The sequence below is a fragment of the Catharus ustulatus genome, chromosome 16 (assembly GCF_009819885.2).
Source record: "Catharus ustulatus isolate bCatUst1 chromosome 16, bCatUst1.pri.v2, whole genome shotgun sequence".
NCBI lineage: Eukaryota > Metazoa > Chordata > Aves > Passeriformes > Turdidae > Catharus > Catharus ustulatus.
The window spans coordinates 1711974-1736368 of NC_046236.1; the positions used below are offsets into that span (position 1 = coordinate 1711974).

General features: G+C 51.4%; 1 protein-coding gene across 6 annotated transcripts; it reads right to left on the reverse strand.

Annotated features, from left to right (window-relative positions):
* Positions 1–174: 174 nt before the first annotated feature.
* Positions 175–24349, reverse strand: CFAP70 (cilia and flagella associated protein 70). Of its 6 annotated transcripts, none has more exons than XM_033073975.1 (28): positions 24202–24349; positions 23517–23613; positions 21080–21266; positions 20690–20785; positions 20278–20357; positions 19070–19243; positions 18499–18681; positions 18077–18168; positions 16933–17032; positions 15799–15933; positions 13615–13749; positions 12487–12578; positions 10690–10750; positions 9302–9493; positions 8589–8720; positions 7673–7798; positions 7031–7164; positions 6833–6948; positions 6523–6678; positions 5539–5628; positions 5368–5436; positions 4801–4889; positions 3922–4077; positions 2566–2727; positions 2317–2406; positions 1268–1369; positions 488–535; positions 175–287 (listed from the first exon to the last, which is right to left on the reverse strand). In XM_033073975.1, the coding sequence occupies exons 2-28, from the start codon at positions 23607–23609 to the stop codon at positions 207–209; spliced, it is 3171 nt and encodes a 1056-aa protein (XP_032929866.1). In that variant the 5' UTR covers positions 23610–23613; positions 24202–24349; the 3' UTR covers positions 175–206. The 6 variants fall into 6 exon arrangements, with proteins under 6 accessions (XP_032929866.1, XP_032929865.1, XP_032929864.1 ...); XM_033073974.1 differs by having other exon boundaries at positions 12487–12575; positions 23499–23613; XM_033073973.1 differs by having other exon boundaries at positions 23499–23613.
* Positions 24350–24395: the final 46 nt, after the last annotated feature.

A 24395-nucleotide genomic window follows, 5' to 3' on the forward strand; every position in this document is an offset into this window, starting at 1 on the left:
GCGCCGCCGTCTCAACCGTCCCGCGCGGCCGCAGCCAATCAGCGGCGCGCTATTGTGTGTCACGTGACCAAACCCCGCCTTCACCCCGCCCCCACACTGTGACCACGCCCCCCGCCCCTCCCCGCGGTCGCGACAGGATCGCGACAGGATCGCGACAGAGGCGGGGACGAGCGCTCGGGTCGAGGTGATTTTATGTGCCTGGGGGATCAGAGCGAAGGGTCGCCGAAACCGAAGCGGTGCTGGGCGGCGCGGATCTCCTGCAGCAGCGCCTCGTTCTGCAGGCCGAGCTGCGGGAAAGGGGAGCGGGCTCAGGGCTGGGCTGCGCGGCACTGCCCTGGACATAAAGGGTTGTTCGGTGGCTCGGCTGCGACACCGGCGCGACAGGGATCATCCCGTGGCACCGCCGCACACCCAGCTCGGAAGGGAGCAGGGTGAACGGTTCGTGCTGCCGCCATCCCCTCCCGCCCCGCGGGGCACGGACACGAACCTTGACGGTGTATTTGTAGCACTGCTCTGCCTCCAGCTGCCGCCCGCCCTGCACACAGCAACCAGGGAGAAAATCGTGTGGTGGGTTAGACAGGAAAGGACCCCCGAGACGATCAAATCCACCCTTTCCCTCAGCACTGCCAAGGCCACCAGTAACCCATGTCCCCAAGTGCCACATCCACACGGCTTTTAAATGCCCCCAGGGATGGTGACTCCACCACTGCCCTGGGCAGCTGTGCCAGTGCCTGACCACCCTTTCCATGAAGACATTTTCCCAATATCCAGCATAAACCTCCCCTAGCACAACTCTCCCCTTGTCCTGTCCCTGTTCCCTGGGAGCAGAGTCCTGCCTCCCTGGCTGTCCCCTCCTGTCAGGGAGTTGTGCAGAACCAGAAGGTTCCCCCTGAGCCTCCTCCTCTCCAGGCTGAGCCCCTTTCCCAGCTCCCTCAAGCCTCTCCTGGTGCTCCAGCCTCTTCCCCAGCTCTGTTCCCTTCCCTGGACACACTCCAGCCTCTCAGTCTCATGAATGGGCCCAATACTGACCCCAGGATGTGCCTCAGCCGTGGAAAGACATGGGATCTCCCTGAAATGACCTTTGTAAGAAGCTTAGTAGGGAGGACATGCCCTGGGGCAGTCAGCATGCTGCTTTTGCCATCCCGAGCTCAGCCCCCAAACTTTTTATCATGGAGCCCTACACCAGCTCTTCATGAGTAGATGCCAACCCCTCACCCCAGTCCCATAAACCCCTACTGCATCAGGGTGGCAGGGGCTGGGCACTCACCTGCAGGCAGATGAGGGCAAGATAACCCCACACTTCAGCATTGGTGTTATTTAGGGCATTGGCTTCAGAGAGGGCATCTTCTGCTTCCAGCATCTCTTCCAGCTTGGGGGAGAGAAGGAGAGGCATGGACAAATGACAGAGCAGGAGAAAGGGCTTCCCAACTGAACAGGCATTGCTCTAACAGCAGAATAAATCAGTGCCACAGAAGCTCCTAATAGGGCTTCCGTGACAGAAATGTGGGGGAAAGGATTTAGGGCACAGACAAGGAGTTATCCTCCGTGCCAGAGCATCCAGATCTCCAGTCTGGAGCAGGAGCTTGCCACTGCTGAACCCTGTGGGATCGCACACTATTTCTAAATTCGCCTCCATCTGTAAGGAAAGCAGCAGAGGAACTGAGTGATCCAGCTCCATGAGGAAACATGGCTGTGTTCCTGCTCCCCATTCCTGCTGTGCAGCACCTCTGGGCAGGCAGTGGTAGCTGGTGCCCAGGCCACCACTCACCTCCCTGACCCGATTCCACAGCCTCCCAGGATGTAAACATTTGCCAAGGGGGAAACAGAAGATCAGATTCCTTCCCTGATTGCCTCCCCAGCCAAACTCCCTTGGAGGAACATGGCAAAGTGTCCCTTGGGGAGATACCATACTGCTGGTGGCTGGCTGTCTCTGGCAGCCCTTCAGAAGTGCTGGATTCCCTTGGACAGGGAAAGCACCGAGATTCCTCCCTGCTGACATCCCACTCAGTGCCTTGGTGCAGGTCATGTGCAGGCAGGAACTCAGAGCAGAGCCTAGATTGTTTGCCATGACAATCTGGGGAATGAGGTGCTGGCAGGAGCTGGGATGAGAGGGGAGGATGGCTGCTCCCAGAGCAGGGACTGAAGGTGACACCATCAGGGTGCCACACTGGGTCTGTCACAGCACACAGGACACTATGGCCTTTGGGGACACTGGCTCACAGGCAGCCAAGAGTTGCTCTAAACAAGAGGATCCTGCAAAAGCCAGGCCTGTGCCACCAGCTGAAGCCCAGAGGACCTGAAGGCAGCTGCACTCACCCTGTAGCAAGCGATGCCCACGCCCAGCCAGGTGAGACAGGAGGCAGAGTTGTCACAGGCGAGCAGGTAGATGTTCTTGGCCCGGCCGTACTGCCAGGAGAGACAGACACACCCCTCTGCATCATCACATCACACACAGGGGTTTGCCAAACACCCTGTACCATGGGCTCACACCACTGTCCCCACTGCTGCTGCAGGAGTGATTTGTTTTGTGGGAACTTCCCCTCCACAGCCCTGCTGGCTCCTCACCTCTTTTTCTTCCAGGTAGATGGAGCCCAGGCGCAGGTAGACAAAGTGCATATCCTCAGCATCCTCCACAAAGCTGATGACTCGCTCATAGCACTCCTTTGCATTGACAAAATCCTTCTGCAGGTAGCACAGGTGCCCTTTCTGAGCCCAGACATTTGGATTCTGTGCACCAAAAACCAGGAGTGAGATATGGATGGGAGAAACACCTGAGAGGAGTGCTGGGACACTGCAAGCAGCAGAAAGGAGGAGCTGAGCAGTGTTTAATTGTATTATCACAACTCCTTGTGCAGTGCTCCAGGCTGGGGATAGTGTGACTGGAAGCTGCTGGTGGAAAGGAAGGACCTGGGGATGCTGGTGGACTGTGACTGAACCTGAGCCAGGTGTGCCCAGGTGGGCAGGAAGGCCGATGGCCCGTGGCCTGTGTCAGCCATGGCGTGAGCGGGAGCAGGGCAGGGCTTGTGGCCCTGTGCTGGGGGGTGGCGAGGCCACAGCTCGAGTGCTGTGTCCAGTTGTGGGCCCCTCGATGGTGGGGGGGACATTGAAGGGCTGGAGTGGGTGCAGAGAAGGGAAGGCAGCTGGGGAAGGGGCTGGAGCCCCAGGGAATAGGGATAGGACGAGGGGAAATGGCCTCAAGTTGTGCCAGGAGAGGTTTAGGTTGCATATTGGGAAAATTCCTTCACAGAAAGGGTGGTCATGCACTGGAGCAGCTGCCCAGGGCAGTGGTGGAGTCACCATCTCTGGGGGCATTTAAAAGCCATGTGGATGTGGCATTGTTTAATTATGAACATGGTGGTGCTGGGGAATGGCTGGGTTTGATGACCTTAGAGGGTTTTTTCAACCTAAACAATTCCATGATTCTGTGATACCAGGGCAGGATTTATGGAGAGAGTTAGTCAGTGGGCTGCCTGCAGGACACCAGCAATGGCATCCCCCTCCAGCTCCCTGCCCAGTGTTCTGCCTGCACACAGCATTCCCAGGTGTCATCTTCCCCCTGCCTTTCTTTCAAGCTGCCTCCCCAAAGCCACCTTCCTTGCAGAGAGCTCAATAGCAATCTTGTCTGTCATGAAACAGAACCCAACTCCCCCACCCAGAGAGAGAGGATCAGGATGTACCTATTCAGAGAGAAAACAAAGGCAGATGCTGCAGAGGGAAAGGCAGAGACAGGCTCTGAGAGTTGCCTGCCTGTGCAGGGAGTGACAAGAGGCTGTGACAATGGGATAACAAAGACAGCAGTGCTACAGCCACAGCCTGGTGTGCCTGCCCTCCCTGAAATGCTCTGGACTAATATTGGAATGGTAATGTGGAAATGAAGCAGGGGCTCTGGGCTCACGCACACTGGGACTGCACAGGAATTACCAGGGGGTTGATCCGAACGGCCTCGCTCAGACATTCCTCACATCTGGGGAAGTCTTCCTGCAGCATGTAGCTCCAGGCCAGTGCCATGTAGTAGGCATAGCTGGGGCCTTCCTGAAGGCTCAGCAGCAACTCATGGGCCAGTGCCTTGTTAACAAACTGGGGAAGAACAGCACAGGTGGTGGTTAGGGGAGCAGGGACACCATGGACACGCCAGCAGGACAGGGCAGGAGAGCTGACTGACACCTCTCTGACTTCCACAAAGAAAATTTCTTTTACCCTCTCTTTTGAATGTTGGTCTAGTGGAAGGTGTTCCTGCTCCAGTGGAAGGTGTCTCTACCCATAGCAGTGGGTTGAAATGAGATGAACTTCCAGTTCCCTTCCAAACCAACCATTCCAGGATTCCATTCAGTTGTGTTTTGCTTTAAGCAACTCCTTCTGCCATGTCAAATTTAGGCAGGCAGCACAATGTGGCAACTAGAGAGGTCTCAGAGATGACTTGGCAGGACAGGCACGTTCCACAGTTGATATAAAAATCACTCCAACATATGCAAGTGTCTGAATCAAAGCAGTTCAGGCATCTTGGAAGCATCACAATATTTGAATGCACTGGGAAGAGCACGCTGTACCATTTCTGAGCTGGCTGTTTGTTCCCTGTGCAGCAGGCAGTGCTGGGCTGTGTGTCCACAGCCAGCACTGTGGGCTCAATACTCTGCTTGGCCACACTCCTGCATCTCTGGGCAGTGGTGGCTTTGCTCCCTCTTGTGCTCAGCCTCTGGAGTAGCCATGGCTCATTCCCTGAGGCCAAGAAAAGGGCTGGCTGGAGCTCTTTGGGAATAAACCAACCTCCCTTCCCACTCCTCCACTCACTGTTAAACTGACCCGGATAGCATTGACTTTCATCAGGAATTCCACTGTCTTCATGAAGATTGTGCAGGGAAGTGGCTGAGGTCCTGGAGCAGGACATGATGCTGCAAGAAAATGTCTCTGTCAGTCCCAAAGTGGGGTTTTTAATTCTGGAGGCAAAGTAGGACCTGACATCCCAGTGGGGACAGAAAAATCCCTGCAACATGGAGCAAAACCCAGGGGGTGGCAGGGGAGGCTGAAGCAGATATAAACTCAGCATTTCTTTCTGAAGGGCTTAAGTTTTGTAGGAGATCTGAAATTATGCTCTTCACCCACTAATTTTCCAGTCCAAACCCAGTGGAAAAAAAGGTGGAAATTTATGAATGAGAGATAACTAAAGTGAAGCTCCTGCCTCCCCAAACCAACCAGGGGGCCCTGAGGCACCCAGCACTGCCATTTCCACCCCACTAGGGCTGTGGAGGAGGCAAATCCCACACCACAAAACCAGAGGGGATCCCTAGGGACACTTTAAGAGCTGGCATCTCAGGAGGAAGAAGAGGAAGGTGCAGGATGCAGTTACATGAAGGAGAGAGCTGCATTCACCTGCTGGCTGTCCATCCTGAGATGTGCTGCTCTGAAAATCAGAGTGAACCTGCTCTGCCTGTAGATTCCCTGGCTCAGGAGAGACAACAGGCCATGGCTCATTGCTCCCACATTACTCCCAACCATTCCCACAGGACCATTTCCCAGCTCTCCACGTCCTCATTCCCAAACCTTCTGGGGCTTGCTGCAGTGCTGTAGCCTCTTCCTTGGATGTCACACCCTCCACTGCTTGTTTGTCAGCTGAGACATCTGGAATCTTCTCTAGAATGAAACCCCCACCAACCATTAGGTGAAAAGCCATAAACTTCACAGTTTAGAACATGATTCCACAAAAAAAATTAAAAATAAAAATTAAAAACCAACCAACCAAATAAATAAATATATAAAAGATCTACCAGGTTTTTAAAGCTGTTCTTTGCAGGTAGCAATACCTGGGGCTAGGGTTTTGAGCACAAGATTACCATGTGAAGCCAGAAACAGATATAAGCGAGGCAGGATGAGAGGAAACAGCCTCAAGTTGCACCAGGGAGGTCTATGTTCAATGCTAGCAAAAAATGTATTCCAGAAAGGGTGATCAGGCATTGGAACAGGCTGACAGGCTGCCCAGGGCAGTGGAAGAGTGCCCATCCCTGGATGGATGTAACAGCTGGGGACATGGGCTAGCAATGAACACAGCAGTGCTGGGTTAACAGTTGGACTTGATGATCTTGGAGGTCCTTTCCAGCCTTAGTCATGCTACGATTCTATGAATATCCCTAATCAGAAAGGACAAAAACCCACGTGTCATGAGCCTGAGGCACTGTGCATGAGTGGTGATAATGTTAAAAATAAAGCCAGTCAGAATTTCCTGCAGCCTGGCCAAATGTTTGGGACTCAGGACAGACAGTCTCAGCTCAGGCTGGACTCAGGGAGGCTCCCAAGGAAGCTTGGCCTCAGGGTCACTGCCAAGCAGCTGGTTTGGTGAGGCAGAGCCTTCCAAACTGTGTTGCGAACTCACAGTGACAGCTTCCATGGAATTCTGTTCTAGCTCACAGTCCACATCTTCTACCCTTTGTACTTCTCCTCTTAAAAACTCTCCTCTCCTTCCACTGTTCACCACACAGCTCCAAGCCCCTCCTTGCTGGTGTCTGGGCACCTCCTGGGTTTGCCTGTTACCTGGGTCTGTGCTGGAAGAACTGGGCTTTTTCCCTTCTCCCTCAGCAGCCTCAAGGATTCTCCCCTCCTCCTCAAACTGTGCTCGCAGGAGCTTCTTAGCCTCACGGAAATTCCGTTCTGCCTGAATATAATTATTCTGTGTCTCGTAAAACAAACCTGTGGGAGAGACAGAGCAGCATCAGCAGACACCCAAAGGAAGCAAAATCCTTCCCTTAGCCCTCAACTTGAAGCAGGGAGGAGAGGACTGGGGGCAGAAACGATGCTTGGCTCTACAGGAATACCTTGAGCACCAGACTGGCTTGGTTTATACCTGAGAGGGTCCAGGCTATGATGCTGGTTGGCTCCAAGCAGCAGGCATCCTCAAAGAAAATCTCTGCTTCTTCATAGTGCTGCAGCTTGACAGCTGCAATCCCACAGAGCAGCAAGCTAGGGCAAGGGCAGAGCAATCAGCCTTGCAGCCCTAGCAGTGGTGTGGGAGATCCACTCTACATCCTCTCCACCCACCAACCTTTGGATGTGCTGGGGGTCCAGACAAACAGCCTGCTGGAAGCATTCCTGGGCTTTGGTGGCATCCTCATACAGGAGGCAGAAGGCTCCATAGTCCATCCAGGACTGGACGCTGCGCTGATCCCGAGCTATTCTCTGGACAACAGAGATCATCACTGGAGTCAGCCTCAGCACATGCCATGGTCTGGGGAGGTAATTCTGGAATGACCACAGCTTCCCTGGCCACTCCAGCCCAGCTGAGCAGGAATCAAGCCCTTGTCTGTCACATGCAAGGGTGTCCCCTAAATGAGATCTTGCTGGAAGCCCACTTCCTCTAAGCCTTCTCCACCTAACACGTGTCCTCCAGCTCCAGCTGATGCCTCCTAGGGCCCAGTGTCCCCAAAACTGACCCAGCACATCCCATTTCCCCTGGCCTCAAGGCTGGACTCCTTGGTGACCTGCCCAGGGACAGTCTCACATCCTGCAGAGAGCAGCATCTCCCTGGGAAATGCCTCCCCTTCAGCCTGAGTATCCTGGTGATGCTCAGCTCCTTCTCCCTCCACCACAGTCGGGGCTGGCTGAGCTGTGAGCAGTGGCCCCATTGTGATGCTGTGCTGAGCCAGTCCACACAGATGATGGCAGGAAAGAACTGGGGCTCCCTAACCTGCTGGTAGAAGACAGAGGCCAGTTTTAAGTCCTTGTTTGCTTCAGCTTCTCGAGCAAAGAGCCAGAGCTGCTTCCTGGTCGCGCAGGATGGAGGGGCAGGAGAAACATCTTCCCCAGACAGGAGCTGGTAGGGAAGGAGACAGTGTTAGCCCTGGGGAAGGGAAGAGCAGTTCATGTGATCCCAGTATGGGTGCAGGTCCCATGCCAGCACTGCACACAGTACAGACCAGCATGGCTGGGGCTGAACACTGGGAAGGGCAAGCTGCTCTGTGGTGGGACACATTCCAATCATTCCCAAATACCTCTGCCACACAGGCACAGGGCAATATAATTTATAATAATAATTTTTACAAGGACATGGAGTAACAAGAAAAGGGGGAATGGCTTTCCACTGCTAGAGGGCAGGGTTAGATATCGAGAAGGAATTGTTCTCTGTGATGGTAGGGAGGCCCTGGCACAGGGTGCCCAGAGAAGCTGTGGCTGCCCCTGGATCCCTGGAAGTGTCCAAGGCCAGGTTGGATGGGGCTTGGAGTAACCTGGGATAGTGGAAGGTGTCCCTGTCCATGGCAGGGGTGGAATGAGATGAGCTTTAAGGACCCTTCCAACCGAAACCTGTTGTAATTCTATGATTATTCACAGCATTCCCTAGATCAAGGTGATAACAAACTCCAGTGGGGCCACTCACTGGTGACCCCAGCTCCTGCTTTGCCCAGCCACCCTCACCATGCACCAGCTACAGCAGCTTTACCAGTGGCATCTCACACCTATCTCACCATCAGGATTTTGAGCAGTGGATACAAAGGCACTGGATCCCTGCCTCGAGTGTGGCCAATGGTCCACATGAGCCTGAAGACCTTCATCTGCCCTGGACCCACAGTGAAGCCTTGGCCCAAGCCATCCAGATTTCCCCCTACCTTGTTCAGGGCAATGTGCATGTTGTCCACTAGGTACACATAGAGCTCACTGAGGAATGCCTGGAGCTGCTCCTTGGTCTCAAATGCTGTGGTCTTCAGGTACTTCTCCCTCACAATCTTCACCACAGAATACTGTGGAGAAAGAGACATTGGACAAGGCAGGTTCCCTCCTGTGCCCCCATCAGCTCTGTAATCAGAGTCTGAAGCTCCAACTTAGTTCTGAGAAATAAATCCATCCCACCACTGATAAAAGCAAAAAAAAAGCAAGCAAAGAGGATTTCCTTTCCCACCTCCATGGCACAACCTATAGGGACAGCATATGGATGGCTCATCTCATCAGGACAAAGAGGGAGTCTCTAGGAAAAGTGTGGCTGAGGCTGAGCAGCTGAGAGAGTGGAATCTCCATTCCCTGCTGGGGCAGACTGGGAATGTGAGAGCAGCCAGCTTTGCCTTTCTCAGGTCATGAGCATGGGGCAAATGGATGTGAGTAACTCCCATTGATAGGAAGTGTTCTCTTGGTGTGGGACCAAAGCAGCTTGGTGCATTCTGTGTTAGAGGGGGATCCTGTCCCCTCAGTGCCCACTGCAACAGCTTCAGGTGGCAGGAAAGGATTCTGGAGCACCACATCATCCTGAGTTACCACCATGAAGCAGCAGTTCCTCAATGAGAAACTGCCAGGACAAAACAAGCAAAAAAAATAAAGGACTTTTCACCTTAAGTTGTTCTTTAAAAGCAAAATATTTCCCAGAGGTATTGAGCTCGTAGTTGAGCTGACGCTTTTGTTCCTCCAGGGTTTCATGGTCCATCACTCCCTGGTCAGCCTGCTGCTTCCCAAAAAGCTCATGGTATTCCCTCAGGATGGCAAGAGCAACACTGGTGACACGTTTGTGATAATCTTCCACCACCTAGGAAAGAAATAAATAAATTTCACAAGCCACTTATGCAATCAACCTTGATATGTGTTTGATTTGCCACAGCCCACGCCTCCCATTAACTCCACCTGACTCAAGTCTCAATTAGTCTGTCACACATCATTTCCTGTCCACGCCTGAGGGCTGAAAAAATATCTACAGGTAAATATAAAAGAGCTCCTTCCTGCTAGGATTTTCCATCACAACCCAGTATTCCAGTCACTGCTATCTCTCCTACAGCAATATAATTGGCTGTGAGTAAAATATATCTCATTTACTGGGAGCCTTGAAACCCACAGCCAGCCCTCTTCAGCAGAACCTGTAATCTCCATTATCTTGATCCTCAAAAATTCTTGGTGACCTGAGAAAGGTCAGGGCTGATTCTGTTCAGGTTTGTCTGAGTCTGATGAAACACAGGGGCTGGTCTGAGACAAGAAATCTGTTGGGACTGCCCAAGATATAAATGTAAGGTTCTGGTAGCCTCTTTTCCCAGTATCCCATTTCCATTCAAACATCCCTGCATGGCTGCCTTCCCTCCCTTTGCTCCAGCTCTTCACCACTTCCCTTTGAATGGGATGTGAACATGAGTGATGAATGGGTTCCCAAGGCACACTGCTGTGGAGATAACACATACAGAAGAATACACTTTTCTGTGTATTTCATAGAATATGTTGAATTGGAAGGGATCTACAAGGATTGAGTCCAACTCCAGGCCCTGTACAGACACCCCAACAATCCCACCCTGCACATCCCTGAGAGTGTTGTCCAAATGCTCTTGGAGCTCTGGCAGCCTTGGGGCCATGCCCATTCCCTGGGAAACCTGGGCAGTGCCCAGCCACTCTTTTCCTAATATCCATTAAAACCTTCCCTGACATAGCTCCAGCTGTTCCCTTGGGTCTTGTCACTGGTCACAGACAGCAGAGATTGAAGCTGCCCCTTGTGAGGCAGCTGCAGAACCCAAAGAGCTCTACCCTCAGTCTCTCTTCTCCAGGCTATGCATTCCAAGTGACCTCACCACTCCTCATATTGCCCTATTCCCTTCTAGACTCTTCACCACCTTTGTGGCCCTGCACCCTTGTCCCCTTCAAACCTCATCCCCATGTTGCTGTGGGCTGAGAATGAAGGCTGTTGTGTAGTGGGATGAGGGCAGGGTGGGGTGGCAGAATGATGGCAAGGCCACAGGCTCTCACCTTCCTGGCTCCTTCCATCCGAGGGGGCAGCGCAGGGTGGGGAGGAATCAGCTCCTTGACCCTGTCAGTGAGAGCAGAGGAGAGGAATCAGCTCCTTGACCCTGTCAGTGAGAGCAGAGGAGAGGAATCAGCTCCTTGACCCTGTCAGTGAGAGCAGAGGAGAGATCAGCAGCTCCACTGCCAGGGATGTCGGCTGTGTGTGTGAGGGCTCCACCCTGCCATCGTGTCCATAGGTGCCTGGGAGGAAACCTGAAGTCTCAGACCAAGAGTGAACAGGTCCCTACAACTGATGATTGTGGCTTTGTCATGACAGGGTTAACATTTATTGCTAACCCAAATTGCTCTCCTGGAGCAGCAGAGCTGGATCTTGGAGCTCCTGGCTCTGCACAGGAGTAAGGAAGGAACCAGCCTGAGGAAACTCTGTAGAATTGGGTCACTAAACAGCCCAGACCACCTGACCCATCAGTTCCAGCTTCCAAGGGATGAGCTTTGGCTGTGGCACCTCATCCACTGGGCACACACTGACCCCCAAACACCAACCTCAGACCCCCAGACACCACACAGCCCTGCCTGGGCCTCTGCTGGAGTTACAACGACCTTTCATTAGGATTAACACATTTTTAGATTTTATTAAGGTGAAGGTGGCTGAGCACTGGAGCAGGATTCTCTGTGGAGTCTCCTTCCCTGGATATATCCAAAAACCATCTGGACACAGAATAACGTGCTCTGCTTGAACATGAATCTTGGACTAGGTGACCTTCAAGGCTCCCTTGCAAACTGAATCATTTTGGGATTCTGGAATTAACATTCCTGGTGCCAAACCAGCCTTATTAATTAAATTATTTTAATTTAATTAATTTAATTAAATTTAAGCTTTTTTAACATTTCCTGCTTGCTGGACACCATAGCACCCTCAGTCCTCAGAACACAATCCATCCTACCAATCCAAGGTACCACAGGGCTCATTCAGGTGCACACAAGCAGGTGAACAAGGAGTTACACTGAAGCCACACACATTGCAGAAGAGTAGAAATGTATAAAATAGGCCAGGAAAAGGTCTGTTCTAAGCTTGTTCCTCAGCTTGTTCCTCCTGGAAGACAGCAAGGAGCAGTGAGGACAACACACATACCTTCAACAAATGGATGATGTTTCTGTTGGAGAGAGACATAAACCTGCACCTCTTACACCTTATTAATCTGCTGCGTTTTCTATTTTTTTATTCCATAAATTAGATGTTTTATGCCTTTCTAACCCATAACACAGCAGGGCTGCCACTGGACAGGAACTGGAAGCCTCAAAGCAGCAGAGATGAAAGAGCAGCTCTGCAGCAGACCGACATGAAAACTAACATGAAAGCTGAGGAATGGGTAAAACATTGAGAGAAAACTTCTGGAAAGCTAAAAATGAGAGAATGCTCTGGTGAAGCTACAGCAGCACTACCCAGGGCAGTCCATGCTGGTGGCCAGGACTGACCAAGCCACTGAACATCACATGCAAGAGGCGAGCACATGGGGATTAGAGGGAAACAAAGCCCTGACAGGAACACAGACACTGCTGTATTGCTCTGGTGTCTCTTGTTTTGAGAGGAATGGCAGGGAGATGCCAGCTGGGATGAACAAGTGTTTTCCCAACACACCAGATGCCACGTCGAAAGCAGTCTGGCCAAATCCTCCCCCTGATTCCTGTGGGCTTTGTCTCAGGCCCTCTTTATGGTGTATTGCAAGGGGGGTTTGCTGCACCAGCCTCTCTCCACCCTGCAGAGAGGAGCTGTCAGCCCCACAGCCCATCCTTACGCACCGCCGGATGAGCTCCTCCCGCAGCCGCTTTGGAACCAAGGGCCTGTCCAGCTTTATCTCCATCACCAGGAATGTTCCTGCCTCGCTGTACTGCTGTGGAGATAAACATTGCTCCCTGTGTCGTGCTGTCTGCAGACAGTGCTGGCACAGTGAAATACTGAGCACACAGCCACAGATTTCCAAATTGCAGAGATCCAGCTTGTTTTATAACCCGCCCTCAGAATGAGTTACAGCAGCAAAACCCAGCTCAAGAAACCAGGCTAGGGAAAAGGAGAGATATCAATCTACCTGTAGAATGAATGTGCATTCCAGAGGAAGAAGTCAAAATATGAATTTTTTAAAAATGCCTGACAATTTACAGAGACCTTCTAGCCCAGTGCCAGTCTGCTGTCCAGATGGACATCACTGGAAGAACTCTGGGAGAGCATCCGCATAAAACATCCCTTGTCCAACTCACTCTTGAGGAATTTAATTGTGTGAAAGGTGTGAGACACCACCACCTTCACTTTGGAGAGACACAACTACCTGTCCTTCAAGGCTGAGATCTGTGCCATTTTCAGATTCTCCAGTGCCATCTGACAACTGGATTTTAGATGGGTTGAGTAACTATTAAGAAAAAGAAAAGATGTCTCTTGTTTTAGACTCAATAAATCTTTGCAAGTTCAGGGTGTGAGATGGTACATTTGTTCAGGCAGCATATCCTAAGATTTCAGATAAAGGAAAGCTGCAGCTTCCTTCCAAGGAGCAGCTCCAATCTCTGCTGTCTGTGACCAGTGACAGGACATGAGGGAATGGCTAGAGCTGTGCCAGGGGTGGATTAAGCTGGATGTCAGGGAAAGATTCTTCCCCCAGAGGGTGGCTGGGCACTCTCACAACCCCAAGGCTATCAGAGCTCTAGGAGTGTTGGAACAACACTGACAGGCACAGGGTGGGATTGCTGGGGTGTCTGTGCATGGCCAGGAGTTGGACTCATGATCCTTCACGTTGAGGAGATTCTATGATTCTAGGATAATGAGTATCTCTTAGCCGGCTGAGGCAACACAGCATCCATCCCTGGTTCCTGCATGTCCCAACTTCTGTGACACAGAAACAGAGCACCCATGGTGACATGTGCCTCCCTAGACCTTACCGTTGCACTGGAATCTTTCTCTTCCTTTGGAGCCTTACTGGGAGCAGCTTTGGAAACAGGAGAGTTCCCCAACCCTTCCTTGACCAGACTGAGCTGTGACCTGAGATCCCGGAAAATACTGTACTGGATTTTTGTCTGAAAAACAGAGGAAACAGAGAGAATCAAGGGACAAAGCAGGCTTCCTCACTCCTTTGCCTTACCCTCTCTCATCACAAAATACACTGTCAGGGTCTTAAATGCATTAAGAAGTTTTGTAACCTCATTCTCTCCTAGAGTTCAGCTGCTGGTGCTCCAGGCCAGTACTGATCCTGTGGAGCTGTGAAGCCCCAGGTTAGACTATGAAACTCAGTGGAGGTCTCTCCATCTTCCCTCAAAGAACTGTGTTTTCACTGAGGACAGGTCCTTGATCCTTGTCTGAGATATGTGCTGAACATGCTGGAACCCAGATCTGTGATCCTGAATTCCTGGTAGGATTCTGGACCTGCCTCACACCTACAGAATTGCCTGGTGATGAGGGCTGCAGGATGAATCTGGCTACTCTCACCAGGCCTGCTCCACACTTTTTTGGGGGTCCCACCTGCCTGACATGCTCCTGGCTCCCCAGCTAATTTTCTGCTGACACATGGCAGGGAATTGCAAGGAACAGGTTTGCCAGACTGTGTGTTTACAGTGTTTGACCACCTAGACAGGTTATTCCTTCCCACACATCCTGGTTACAGGAATCGTGCTAGCAAGAGTTATGGGGATCCTGTGGAGAGGATGGAGCAGCTGTAGGGAAACTCCTCAGACCAAGAGGCAGCCCAAAGCATCTGGGGAATGAGAAGGACTTCAGTTGTGACAGATGAATGGCACAGGACAAGCAGCACCATGCAGTCAAGGGGTCATTACTCATGGCAGGGAAGCAGAGCTCAGCAGACACACTCATGCCCAGGCCAGCTCTGCAGTAGCCAGTGGGAACAGGGAGCAGGAGAGGGGATGGAATTCACCCTGAACCTGGACCACAGCTCCACAGGGAACACGGGTGGTAAAACCAGGCTGTACATCTGCCCTCCTAAAACAAGCTCAGGACTGTTCAGGAGGCACAGACTGTGGGAAAATGGAGAGGTAACTGTCACTCTTAGTAACAGAGAGGGAAAAATGCAAAGACAAATAAACCTCGGTGAACTAGAGCTGAAAGAGCTCCAGTGACAGCTTTTTTGGTGGTTGCCAGGGGTAACGCGATCCTTTTAAAGCCACTGTTTGCTCTTCCCAGCAACACAGTTCCCTTGCCCATGTTCCAGACTGGGGAGAGTGGAGTGAGATTCAAAGCCTCTCTCAGCATTCAGACATGCTCACTGCCCCCTGAAATCCCCTGCCTTGCAGAAATCTGTACCTAAAAGCTTGTATCATTACTTTTCTCCATCACCAGAAGTGCACTCAAAGTTCAGATCCAGCTCCAACTAGCAGACTGTCCACATTGCCTGTTCTTAAATACTCACTGCCTGCTCCTAAACACCCACTGCCCACACTGCCTGCTCCCAAACACCCACTGCCCACACTGCCTGCTCCTAAACACCCACTGCCTGCTTCCAAACATCCACTGCCCACACTACCTGCTCTTAAACACACACTGCCCACACTGCCTGCTCCTAAACACCCACTGCCTGCTTCCAAACACCAACTGCCCACACTACCTGCTCTTAAACACACACTGCCTGCTCCTAAACACACACTGCCCACACTGCCTGCTTCCAAACACCCACTGCCCACACTGCCTGCTCCCAAACACCCACTGCCCACACTGCCTGCTCCCAAACACCCAGCTGCCTACTTCCAAACATCCACTGCCCACACTACCTGCTCTTAAACACACACTGCCTGCTCCTAAACACACACTGCCTGCTCCCAAACACCCACTGCCCACACTGCCTGCTCTTAAACACCCACTGCCCACACTGCCTGCTCCTAAACACCCACTGCCTGCTCCCAAACACCCACCGCCCACACTGCCTGCTCCCAAACACCCACTGCCCACACTGCCTGCTCTTAAACACCCACTGCCTGCTCCCAAACACCCACTGCCCACACTGCCTGCTTCCAAATACCCACTGCCTGCTCCTAAACACCCAGCTGTCCACTGTCCCTGCTCCCAGCCCCTCAGTGCAAACCCAGCTGCAGAGCTGGAGTAGAGCCTGCTGCTCTCACCTTCTCAAACACCTCGCTGTCATCGTAGTTAAAGACACGAAAGGCCCCTCGGATCTGCTGCACCCCAGGGCACAGCAAATGCGCCATGTTGACATATGCCACGCCATGGAAGGCAATCTGCTTGTCCTCATCTCCCTGGAAACACAGAGCAAGGGACTGAGATCCTGAACAGGCTGTTATTCTCCTTAAGGGAATAAGGTCACCAATCTCATTAAGAGGAGGCCACACAGCAAACTGATGCACCTGATGAGCCTGTGGTTCTGTCACTGGCGTGCAGTTGAGACAATCTGGACAAATACACTAGAGTCATTCCATATGTAGAATATTAATTTTATCCCAATCCCTGTGGGGCAGCTTTTCTCTCTAATTCCTGCACTCTGCTGTTCCTCAGGATGGTCTTGTTGAGACACAGCTGGAAGATTATCAGCTGTGTGGTTAGAAATCCAGGTGACCCTACCAGAGTTGTGCATCTCAGCCTGGACAGGAACCAAGTGGCTTAGGAGGTGTGGGAGGCCTGGCTAGAAGGATGATCATCAGAGCTGCAAAATCCTGGCACTGGTGAGTGCTGAAAGGGATTTACACCAACTTATATGGCTTTGCACTGGGATACATTAGGAGATCTCACACAACCAGCTGCCAGGAACAGAACCATTCTCTCTCTGTTAAACCACCCTAGTTTAGATGCAAAAGCATAACTTACCTAGAAAGAATGCATGAATTTCTTCAAGCTGTTCCAGAACCCCCCTGGCCAAAGATCACCTCAGTGAATTATTTTTAATTCTCTTCAAAGCCAGGCTGGACAAGCCTCTAAGCCACCTGGTCTAGTGGAAAGTGTCCTTGCCCATGGCAGGGGGTTGGAAGGAGATGGAGTTTGGGGTCTGTTCCAACCCAAACTATTTTGTGATTTTAAAAGCCACCCTCTCCTTTGAGCCACCACAGACCATCAATGAGAGCTATAAGGAGAAAATACGACCCTGTATCTATTTAACAGCCGTATCACGCTGATGTTTCACAAAGCCTCCTGCTCTCTGACTCACTTTGGCAGCTTCAAGGCTGATTTTGATATCGCAAAAGCCTTAAGAGGAAAATGCCTGACAATGCAATGCTACTCCACAAGCCAGACCCCACTTTTACCTTGTCAATTTTGGTGACTTTCCCTTTGCCAGCTGAGGCCATGGACATCCTGCAGAGCTCCACAGGCCAGTAGCGGCACTCAGCAATGCGCTTCTGCAGGCTGGGCACAAAGGAGATGCAGGATGCACTGAGGAGATGCAGAAACCCAGCTGGAGAGTCCCACCACCCTCCTTTGTGCTCCAGCACCTCCTCTTGGGTTTGCTTCACCCTATTCCCTCAGCAAACACTCTCAGGCCATAGGAACACTGATTTGGGGCAGGCTGTGTACATTTTCTCCTTACCCACTGCCGTGTGGATTTATGGCACTGCCAGCTTTAAAACAACTGTAAGAGCAACATACTAGGTTTTCTCTCTCCCCCAGTTACTTCAGAAATAAGTAAGAAGGAATGTGATTAACTTTAGTATAAAATCTGAATTGTATAGAGCAAGTGAATCCTGAGCTTGCATTCAGTGTGGCTTGTGACTCTGACACCAGCAGGCAGGTGGATGGATGTGTAGGGAAAATAATTTAAAAAATCAAGGAAGATAGAAGTGAGTATTTCCACACAAGGAGTAATTTGGCTGTGAAATGCACAGCCATGATGCAGCTGAGGCCAGAAAATAGCAGGACTCAAAGGTAAATGGAACACTCATCCTGATCTTGAGCTTATCTGGAGCTGATAAAGGCAACACTTATCCAATAAAAAAGCAAATGAAGACTGTCCACATGGAGTGAAAGGTTTGAACATACTTGGGATGCAGTAAAAACCTAATTAGCAGCTCAGAGGAGAGCTGTGGATGCCACTCTACTCCATGTCTGCTCACCATAACTGCTGCCCCTTCCTTCAAACTACAGAGGGACCAGCCCCCAGCCCCAGCTGCTGGCAGTAGGAGAGCATCTGTGGCACATCTGAGACATAGCTCCAGCCAATTCTCCTTCTCCCAGCACAGCAGAATAAAGCTACTGCCTGCAGTTCAAGGTACTTCAAGAGCTGTGCCCTTGCTCAGGTGAACACTAGTGACTAAGAGACAGCCACAGCAGCCACAGGAGGTGAGGCAGAACCACAGTTTGACCCCTGAGTGGTCCAAGGGCAGCTGCATGTTGCAGCTCCTTGCCTCAGGTGATCCTGAGCATGTTCTGGGGTGGGTGGCTCAGGTCCCTTACACGGCCACTGCAGCAGCGTCCAGGAAACAGCGCCTTTCTGTGTCCCACACGATTCTCTTCGTGCTCTCCGCCTGCATCCTGAATTCCTTGTCCTGTAACAAACACTGTGCAGTCAAGGACAGGACAGCAAACTCCACAGTCTGCATCATCCCCAGAAGTGTCCCTGGGAGAGAATGTGAGTCAGACAGAGGTGTCCAAGTGCCCATAGCCAGGCCAGCCCCACAGAGAGGCCGACAGCCTTTCCTGCAGACCAGACCTGCCACATTCTCCCTTGGGATGTCTCCAGCAGTGAGTCAGCATGTCTGCTGTCCCAGAGGAACCACCTCTGTGCTGGACACTGCACAGTGATCACCCACCTGCCTCTCATATTAAGCCTCTCAGCTCCTCCTGGTTCTCTTCCAAACTTGCCAGTCCTTCCTCACCTCACTTTTGGTGAGCTCTCCATCCTCATCCTCATAGCGCCCACCAATGATGAAGGAGTCAGGGATGTTCAGAGCACGAGGGGCCAGGATGGAGCCAAGGGGCCAGTTTTTGGGCCGGGGCAATGGTTCTTTTTCACCATCAGCCTTCAGGATGCCATTCTTGAAGAGCAATGGCAGTTCTTTCTAGAGAGACATGAGAAACTAAGGATTTGCATTTCTAACAGGAGCAGGAGCAAGAGCCAGCTGCTCCAAGCTGGGATAACAAAGAAAAGCAACAGTACAGGGTGCCTGGTTTGGAAAATGCACTCCACCACATGCATACAAAGAATGGAATAAAAATAAAGAGCCACGTGGAAAAAAACCCTGCCAGTTTGAATCCAAATCTTTCCAAACTGACCTTTGTTTGTGTTAAAGAAACACATCACGCCACAGAGACTCTGAGCCCTCCCAACAAAAGCTGCTGGTGCATAAGCACGGAAGCACCCCACGTGCCTGGACACTTGTTCCATGGGGTGGGAGAACAACCCAAAGCCAGCCAAACGGCCTGTCACTGTGCCTGGACCATTCTCACCTCGCCAGCTGCTGGTATTTGCAAGCAAGCCATGTAGTTTTGCTGGGCGTCAGTGGTAAAGGCTTCAGGGACAGAATAAGCTGCCTCCAGCGTGATGCTCAAGAGGTTCCCACTTGAGAACTGGGTGGCAGAGAGCAGGAGCTCTTTGGTGCTCACTGTCACTTCAAGGCCACTCTGTGAGACAAAGATAAAGTCGAGCCAGTAAACAGACAATAACAACTTGCCTGCTCTTAGGGAGAAGCAAGCAGAAACCCAAGGCCAGAACATATAATGTTATCTTGTGCCTCATCTCCCATGTAAAAGAAAACAGCCCAGCACAGGAAAGGAATTTCAGGACCTATTTGGTTCAATTGTGGTATTTGTTTGTTTAAATCACAGCCTGGCTGAGGTATGGCACATGCCCCAAGGGTCTCATAAAATGAGCTGTGGAGAGAAGGGCAGGGTCTCATGAAAGGAGTCACAGAGAAAGAACGTCAAGGGTGGAAAACAATGCTTTTCCCCTGGTGATTCAGAGAGCCACAGCTTTGCCTCTGCCCTATCTCCATGCTCTGTGTGCAGTCTTTAATTACCTGTCCCAGCCCTGGATGGATGGTGTGTGAGGGAAAACCAGCTGGTCGGCATTTATTACCTGTTCTCCCTAATGAGTGCCCCCCCACCTTGCTCACTGTGAACTCCTCTTAAACACAGAGCTGTTAATGGGATATCCACCCCTCCAGTTTGCTCCCAGCGCTCACTGCAGGCAGGCTCAGGAGCAAAATTGGACACATTTTCCCAGCCTCATACTTCATTCCCTGTTTTAGTCACTGGCTACATTGCAACCTGCTGGATGAATAAGGACTCATTGCAGGAAAGGCAGTCAGAGTTTGTACAATAATGGACTCATTTTATCTGCAGACAGGAGGCAAATAAAGCTGGGCAGGTGACCCTGCCCTTGCCTTTCTGGGGGTTTTCAGCACTGTGCTTTCCATCTTTGTTATTTTTTGCAGACCAATTGGGTAGCTGCACACATTAACACTTCCCAGCACGACCTCACCTATCAGAGGGAAGAAGGGACAGACGTCAGAGGGAGCGGGAAAGGCCTCCAAGCCTGTAACTTATAGGGCTGTACCACATCCGTGATGAGCCAGGCAGCTGAGTCATGTTCTCCCTCCCATTAAAAAGCAGCAGAGAGCTGAATGAGGGAAGGAACAGTTCCAAATTCCACATACCGTGGCCTCAGGGTGAAGCATCTCTGATGGGGAGGCAGGCACTGCATACAAAGGAGCAAAGACCTTCAGTGAACGCACTCCTGGGAAGAGACAGGAATGAGAACAGCATGAAGTGAGACCCTCTGCAAAGAATCACAGTCATGGAATTATTTGGGTTGGAAGGGACCTTAAAGATCATCTTGTTCCAGCCCCCTGCCATGGGCAGGGACACCTTACATGAGACAAAATCATGGTCTAATTCTGAGTGCTGAGCTACCCTCTCTCCCCCTCCCACCTTGAGTCAGATTTTGCAGAGCTATGAAGGTCAATGTATCCAAAGGAGCTGAATTGTAGTCAGGGATCCATAAGCAGAGATCAGAAAGTGCCAGGGAGCAAGGAGTGGTCGTGGAGGCTGTGAATCTCAGTGTTGTACCTTGCAGCAGAGGTAGAAGGTCCACCACAGCTTGGCCAAGAGGAGTGATTTTCTCCGGTTTTTTCTTCTCCTTTGGCACCACTTCTAGCACTGTCACTAGGGAGATAAAAAGAGAGGAGCTGGCAGAATTCCTTGGAGCAGCAGGTCAGGCACCAGGGAGGGTCTGTGTGAGCTCTGGCACAAGCTCCTCTTCACCTCCCAAGGCTGATAAGCACAGCAAAGCCAAAGGAGCATGGGCCAACATGAAACGGGACTCTTCCAGCTGGCAGAGATGGACAAGAAGTGCTGAGAGCCTCCCACCACTGCTGCTGAAGTGCTATTCCTGAATCAGTGACTGCTGCAGCGACAGCACCCAGCTTCAAGGTGGGAGAACTGGCACCAGCTACTTACAGAGCAGTGGTTTCTGCACAAGGACATCCAAGGAGTTGGGTCCATCAGGGCTGCACTCAAAGCTGGTGATGAAATCGTATTCTGCTGTTCCATCTGGCAGGACAGCAGTCTTGGAGGAGTCTCCCAGGACTGCTCCATTGTACTCCACATGCACCATTGTAAACAGCACGTTGCTTTTGAGAGTTTTCTGTCAAAAAAAGAGCTCAGTGAGCAGCTGGCTCTGTGGCAGCATCCCAGGATCAGAGTTTATCTGGCAGCAACTTGGATCAGTCACCAGGACAGGGCTCACTCGTGGGGGTCTGTTCCACCACAGAAATGGGGAAGAGAAGGAGAGCTTGGCCACACTGAGACCTCACCATTCCCAGTCTTTAGGAAGGAAATTTCCTGTTTCACCATGCCGTGATGCTCCAAAGATTATCAGGAGCTATGGCAAGGGAGATAGAAAGGTTCAGGCTTCACCTCAGGAAAGACACATCTAAAACAAACCCCAAAATACTCCACTGATATTTTTGTACTTCCAGGAAGCTTGAAACCTTTGCTGTCTCCTAAGAAAGCAGCTCCTGAGCTACAGGGATGATCAGCTGTGGATGTCACATGATTCAGAATGTCCTGAAACGGACAAGAGAGAACAGCCTCAAGTTGTGCCAGGGGAAGTTTAGGTTGAATATTAGGGAAAATTTCTTTATTGTAAGGGCAGTCAGGCACTGGCACAGGTTCCCCAGGGAAGTGGGGGAGTTCCCATCCTCGCAAGTGTTCAAAAGACACATGCATGTGGCACTTGGGAACATGCTTTAGTAGTGGTGTTCTTGGCAGTGCTGGGTTAAAGGCTGGACTTTATGGTCTTAGAAGCCTTTTCCAATCTAAATGATTCCATGATTCTGTGAAATCAAAGGAAGGGCTCCAGCAAGCTCTTTGGGAGCTCTGCAATTTGTCATTACACCACCTTCATACCACTTGCTTTAATCAGAGATGAGGACATTTAGCTTTTACTTTGAATTTCAAATGCCTGAACAGAGGGGCTTAAACAGCGCTGGAGAGGGACAGTGAGGGCACAGTACGTGGCAGTGGGGACCCACACGGCAGCATCAGGCATCTGCACAGCAGAGGAAGTGCTGGGCAGGAAGCACCAAAGGGCTCCCTGCAGCAGAAACACAGTTTAGCTCTCAATCCACAGAGAAGTGGCTGAACATAAGGACCATTGTCTCCAAACCCAGCTTTTCCTTAGTGCTGAGCCACAGGGATGCCTAACCCGCCCTCAGCTCCTTCTCTCCCTGTCACTGGGGTAATTAGTTCTATGCTGGTTCTTACACAAAGAGATCTCTTTCACTTGGTTTTAATTTTCATCCCTTCTCACTGTCTCCTTGAGCATACATCCCATGAATGGCTAAACAGAAGAATCCAATTAACCTTTCCCTGTACCATTAATTATCCAAGACTCCTCTCTCATCCTTCTCTACGTTGCCTCTAATTAAGCAGATTCCACACTTACAGCTAGAAGTGGACTCCACATTCTTATAGACAGATTTTTTTTCATATTGTTGCTGTGATTATTGCCCCTTTGTAACACCCCCTCCCTTTTGTACAGCCCTTTCTCACGGTGGAGCAATCAGAACCACAAAGCAACATTCCAGATGCAATCAATCCAGGAGTCTTTTCTTCCCAGCATTGTTTATCCTCCTCTCACCTCATGCCTCACCTAAGCTGCTGTTTGCTGAATCTATCAGTGTAAGAAGTACTTCAATACTACAATGTGAAAGCCTCAAGCAGGTGCTTTTGGATTGCTTTTTCTGTCTGCTGCTGGAGTACAAGCAGGGATATGCATTTTTTTCTGCTTGCAGCAGGAGCTGAGCTTTACCTCCACATTCCCTCCCAAATGCCAGATCCTCTGGAAGACTTTAAGGACAGCTGGGTTCATCACATGGAAATCACAGCAGTGGTGGTTTGATTGGCACCAGCTCATAGCCTTGAACTGGATCCACTGCCTTTTTAAAACCAGCATTGCTTTCAATATGATTTAAACAGCGGGAGCTGGGATGAAAATCTGGCTTTACACCCAATGTGAGGTCCTTTCGCAGGTTTTTGTCTCACTGATCATATTTTTGCTGTCTTCTGCTTTAAAAATCTGCCATTTCCATACAGTTAGAGGAGGCAGAGAGGTACATTTCATCCCAGTATCTCTGGCCTACTGCTAGGGAGGTGTGTCCCCAATTTATGTGCCTCACAATCTTTTTCCTCTGTGTGAACTCCTCAGCAGGGAGGAGGAAGCCACAGACAGTGTGGCATTGTTGAACTTCTAATACTCCCACCACTCCTTCCTTTAGCCTTATCATCCCCCACCTGCTCTCACAGGGGATCCTTGTGAATATAGAATCCCTCTGGCCTTGTTTATTAAATTAGTAGAGACATTTTCAGACTTTACCAGGTTCTGTGCACTCACGACTGTGATCTGTACTGGTATTGGCAGTGACACACCGGGAAGAGCTGCAGCAGCAGGCTCCTTCCCACTAGTCAGCCCCGCAGGGACCTCCATGGCTCTGCAGGAGAAAGAATGAGGAAAGAAACATGAAACTGCTCCATTCCTCTCGCAGATACCTCTGCAGGACACAGCAGTGCTGGTTGCAAGCGCTATTCAGGGCTTGCCTGTCAAAACACCATTGAAAGCACAGAGCTTTGGCAGTGACGAATCTCTCACAAGGTGCAGGGGGAGGACTGGGAAAAATGTAATGTGAAAATTATCCTTCTCTGTAGGCTTCACCCAGCTGCAGCTCCCAGGAAAGGTTTGTTGTGCCAGGCTGCTCTTGGCTCCCAGTACATCCCTGGCTCTCTTTCACTCCCTTTTTAAGTTAATGGTGACCCCATGGGCCAAAGGCCGGCAGCCATCAGCCCGTCGCCTCATGGCTCCCAAATGCCGCCTGGACCTGGTTCCACCTGCTCCAGTGGTTCGTGAATCCCTCAGGATTCCCTCAGGGCCTGGCCCCCTCAGGGCAGCACTGATGGGCTCGGGGCTCCTCTCAGCCTGCTGTGCTCCTGCAGCCCCTCACCAAAGGTCCCGGGCGTCTTCCCACCCAGCAGCCACGGGCCTGGAAGCACTCCTGCCCCAGAATGGTACTGCAGCCCCTCACCGACAGTTCTGGAGGTCCTCCCGCTCCGGGGGGAACCTGCAGCCCCTCACTGGAGCCCGCCGGGGCACCGTGCGGCGCCGGGACTCGAACCTGCAGCTTCCCCGATGCGGCGGAGGGCTCGCGTCCCGTCACCACAGCGACGGGGCTGCTCCCGCCAGGGCCCCGAAACCTCGCGGGACCCCGGCCCAGCCCAG

Excerpts from the sequence above, each read along its gene's own strand:
- CFAP70 (XM_033073973.1), bottom strand. The coding sequence starts at position 23,609 with ATGGAGGTCCCTGCGGGGCTGACTAGTGGGAAGGAGCCTGCTGCTGCA. Across the intron at positions 12,579-13,614 it reads AGAAAGATTCCAGTGCAACG|CAGTACAGCGAGGCAGGAAC; the intron begins GTAAGGTCTAGG and ends TTATCTCCACAG. Across the intron at positions 8,721-9,301 it reads CTTTTAAAGAACAACTTAAG|TATTCTGTGGTGAAGATTGT; the intron begins GTGAAAAGTCCT and ends CTTTCTCCACAG.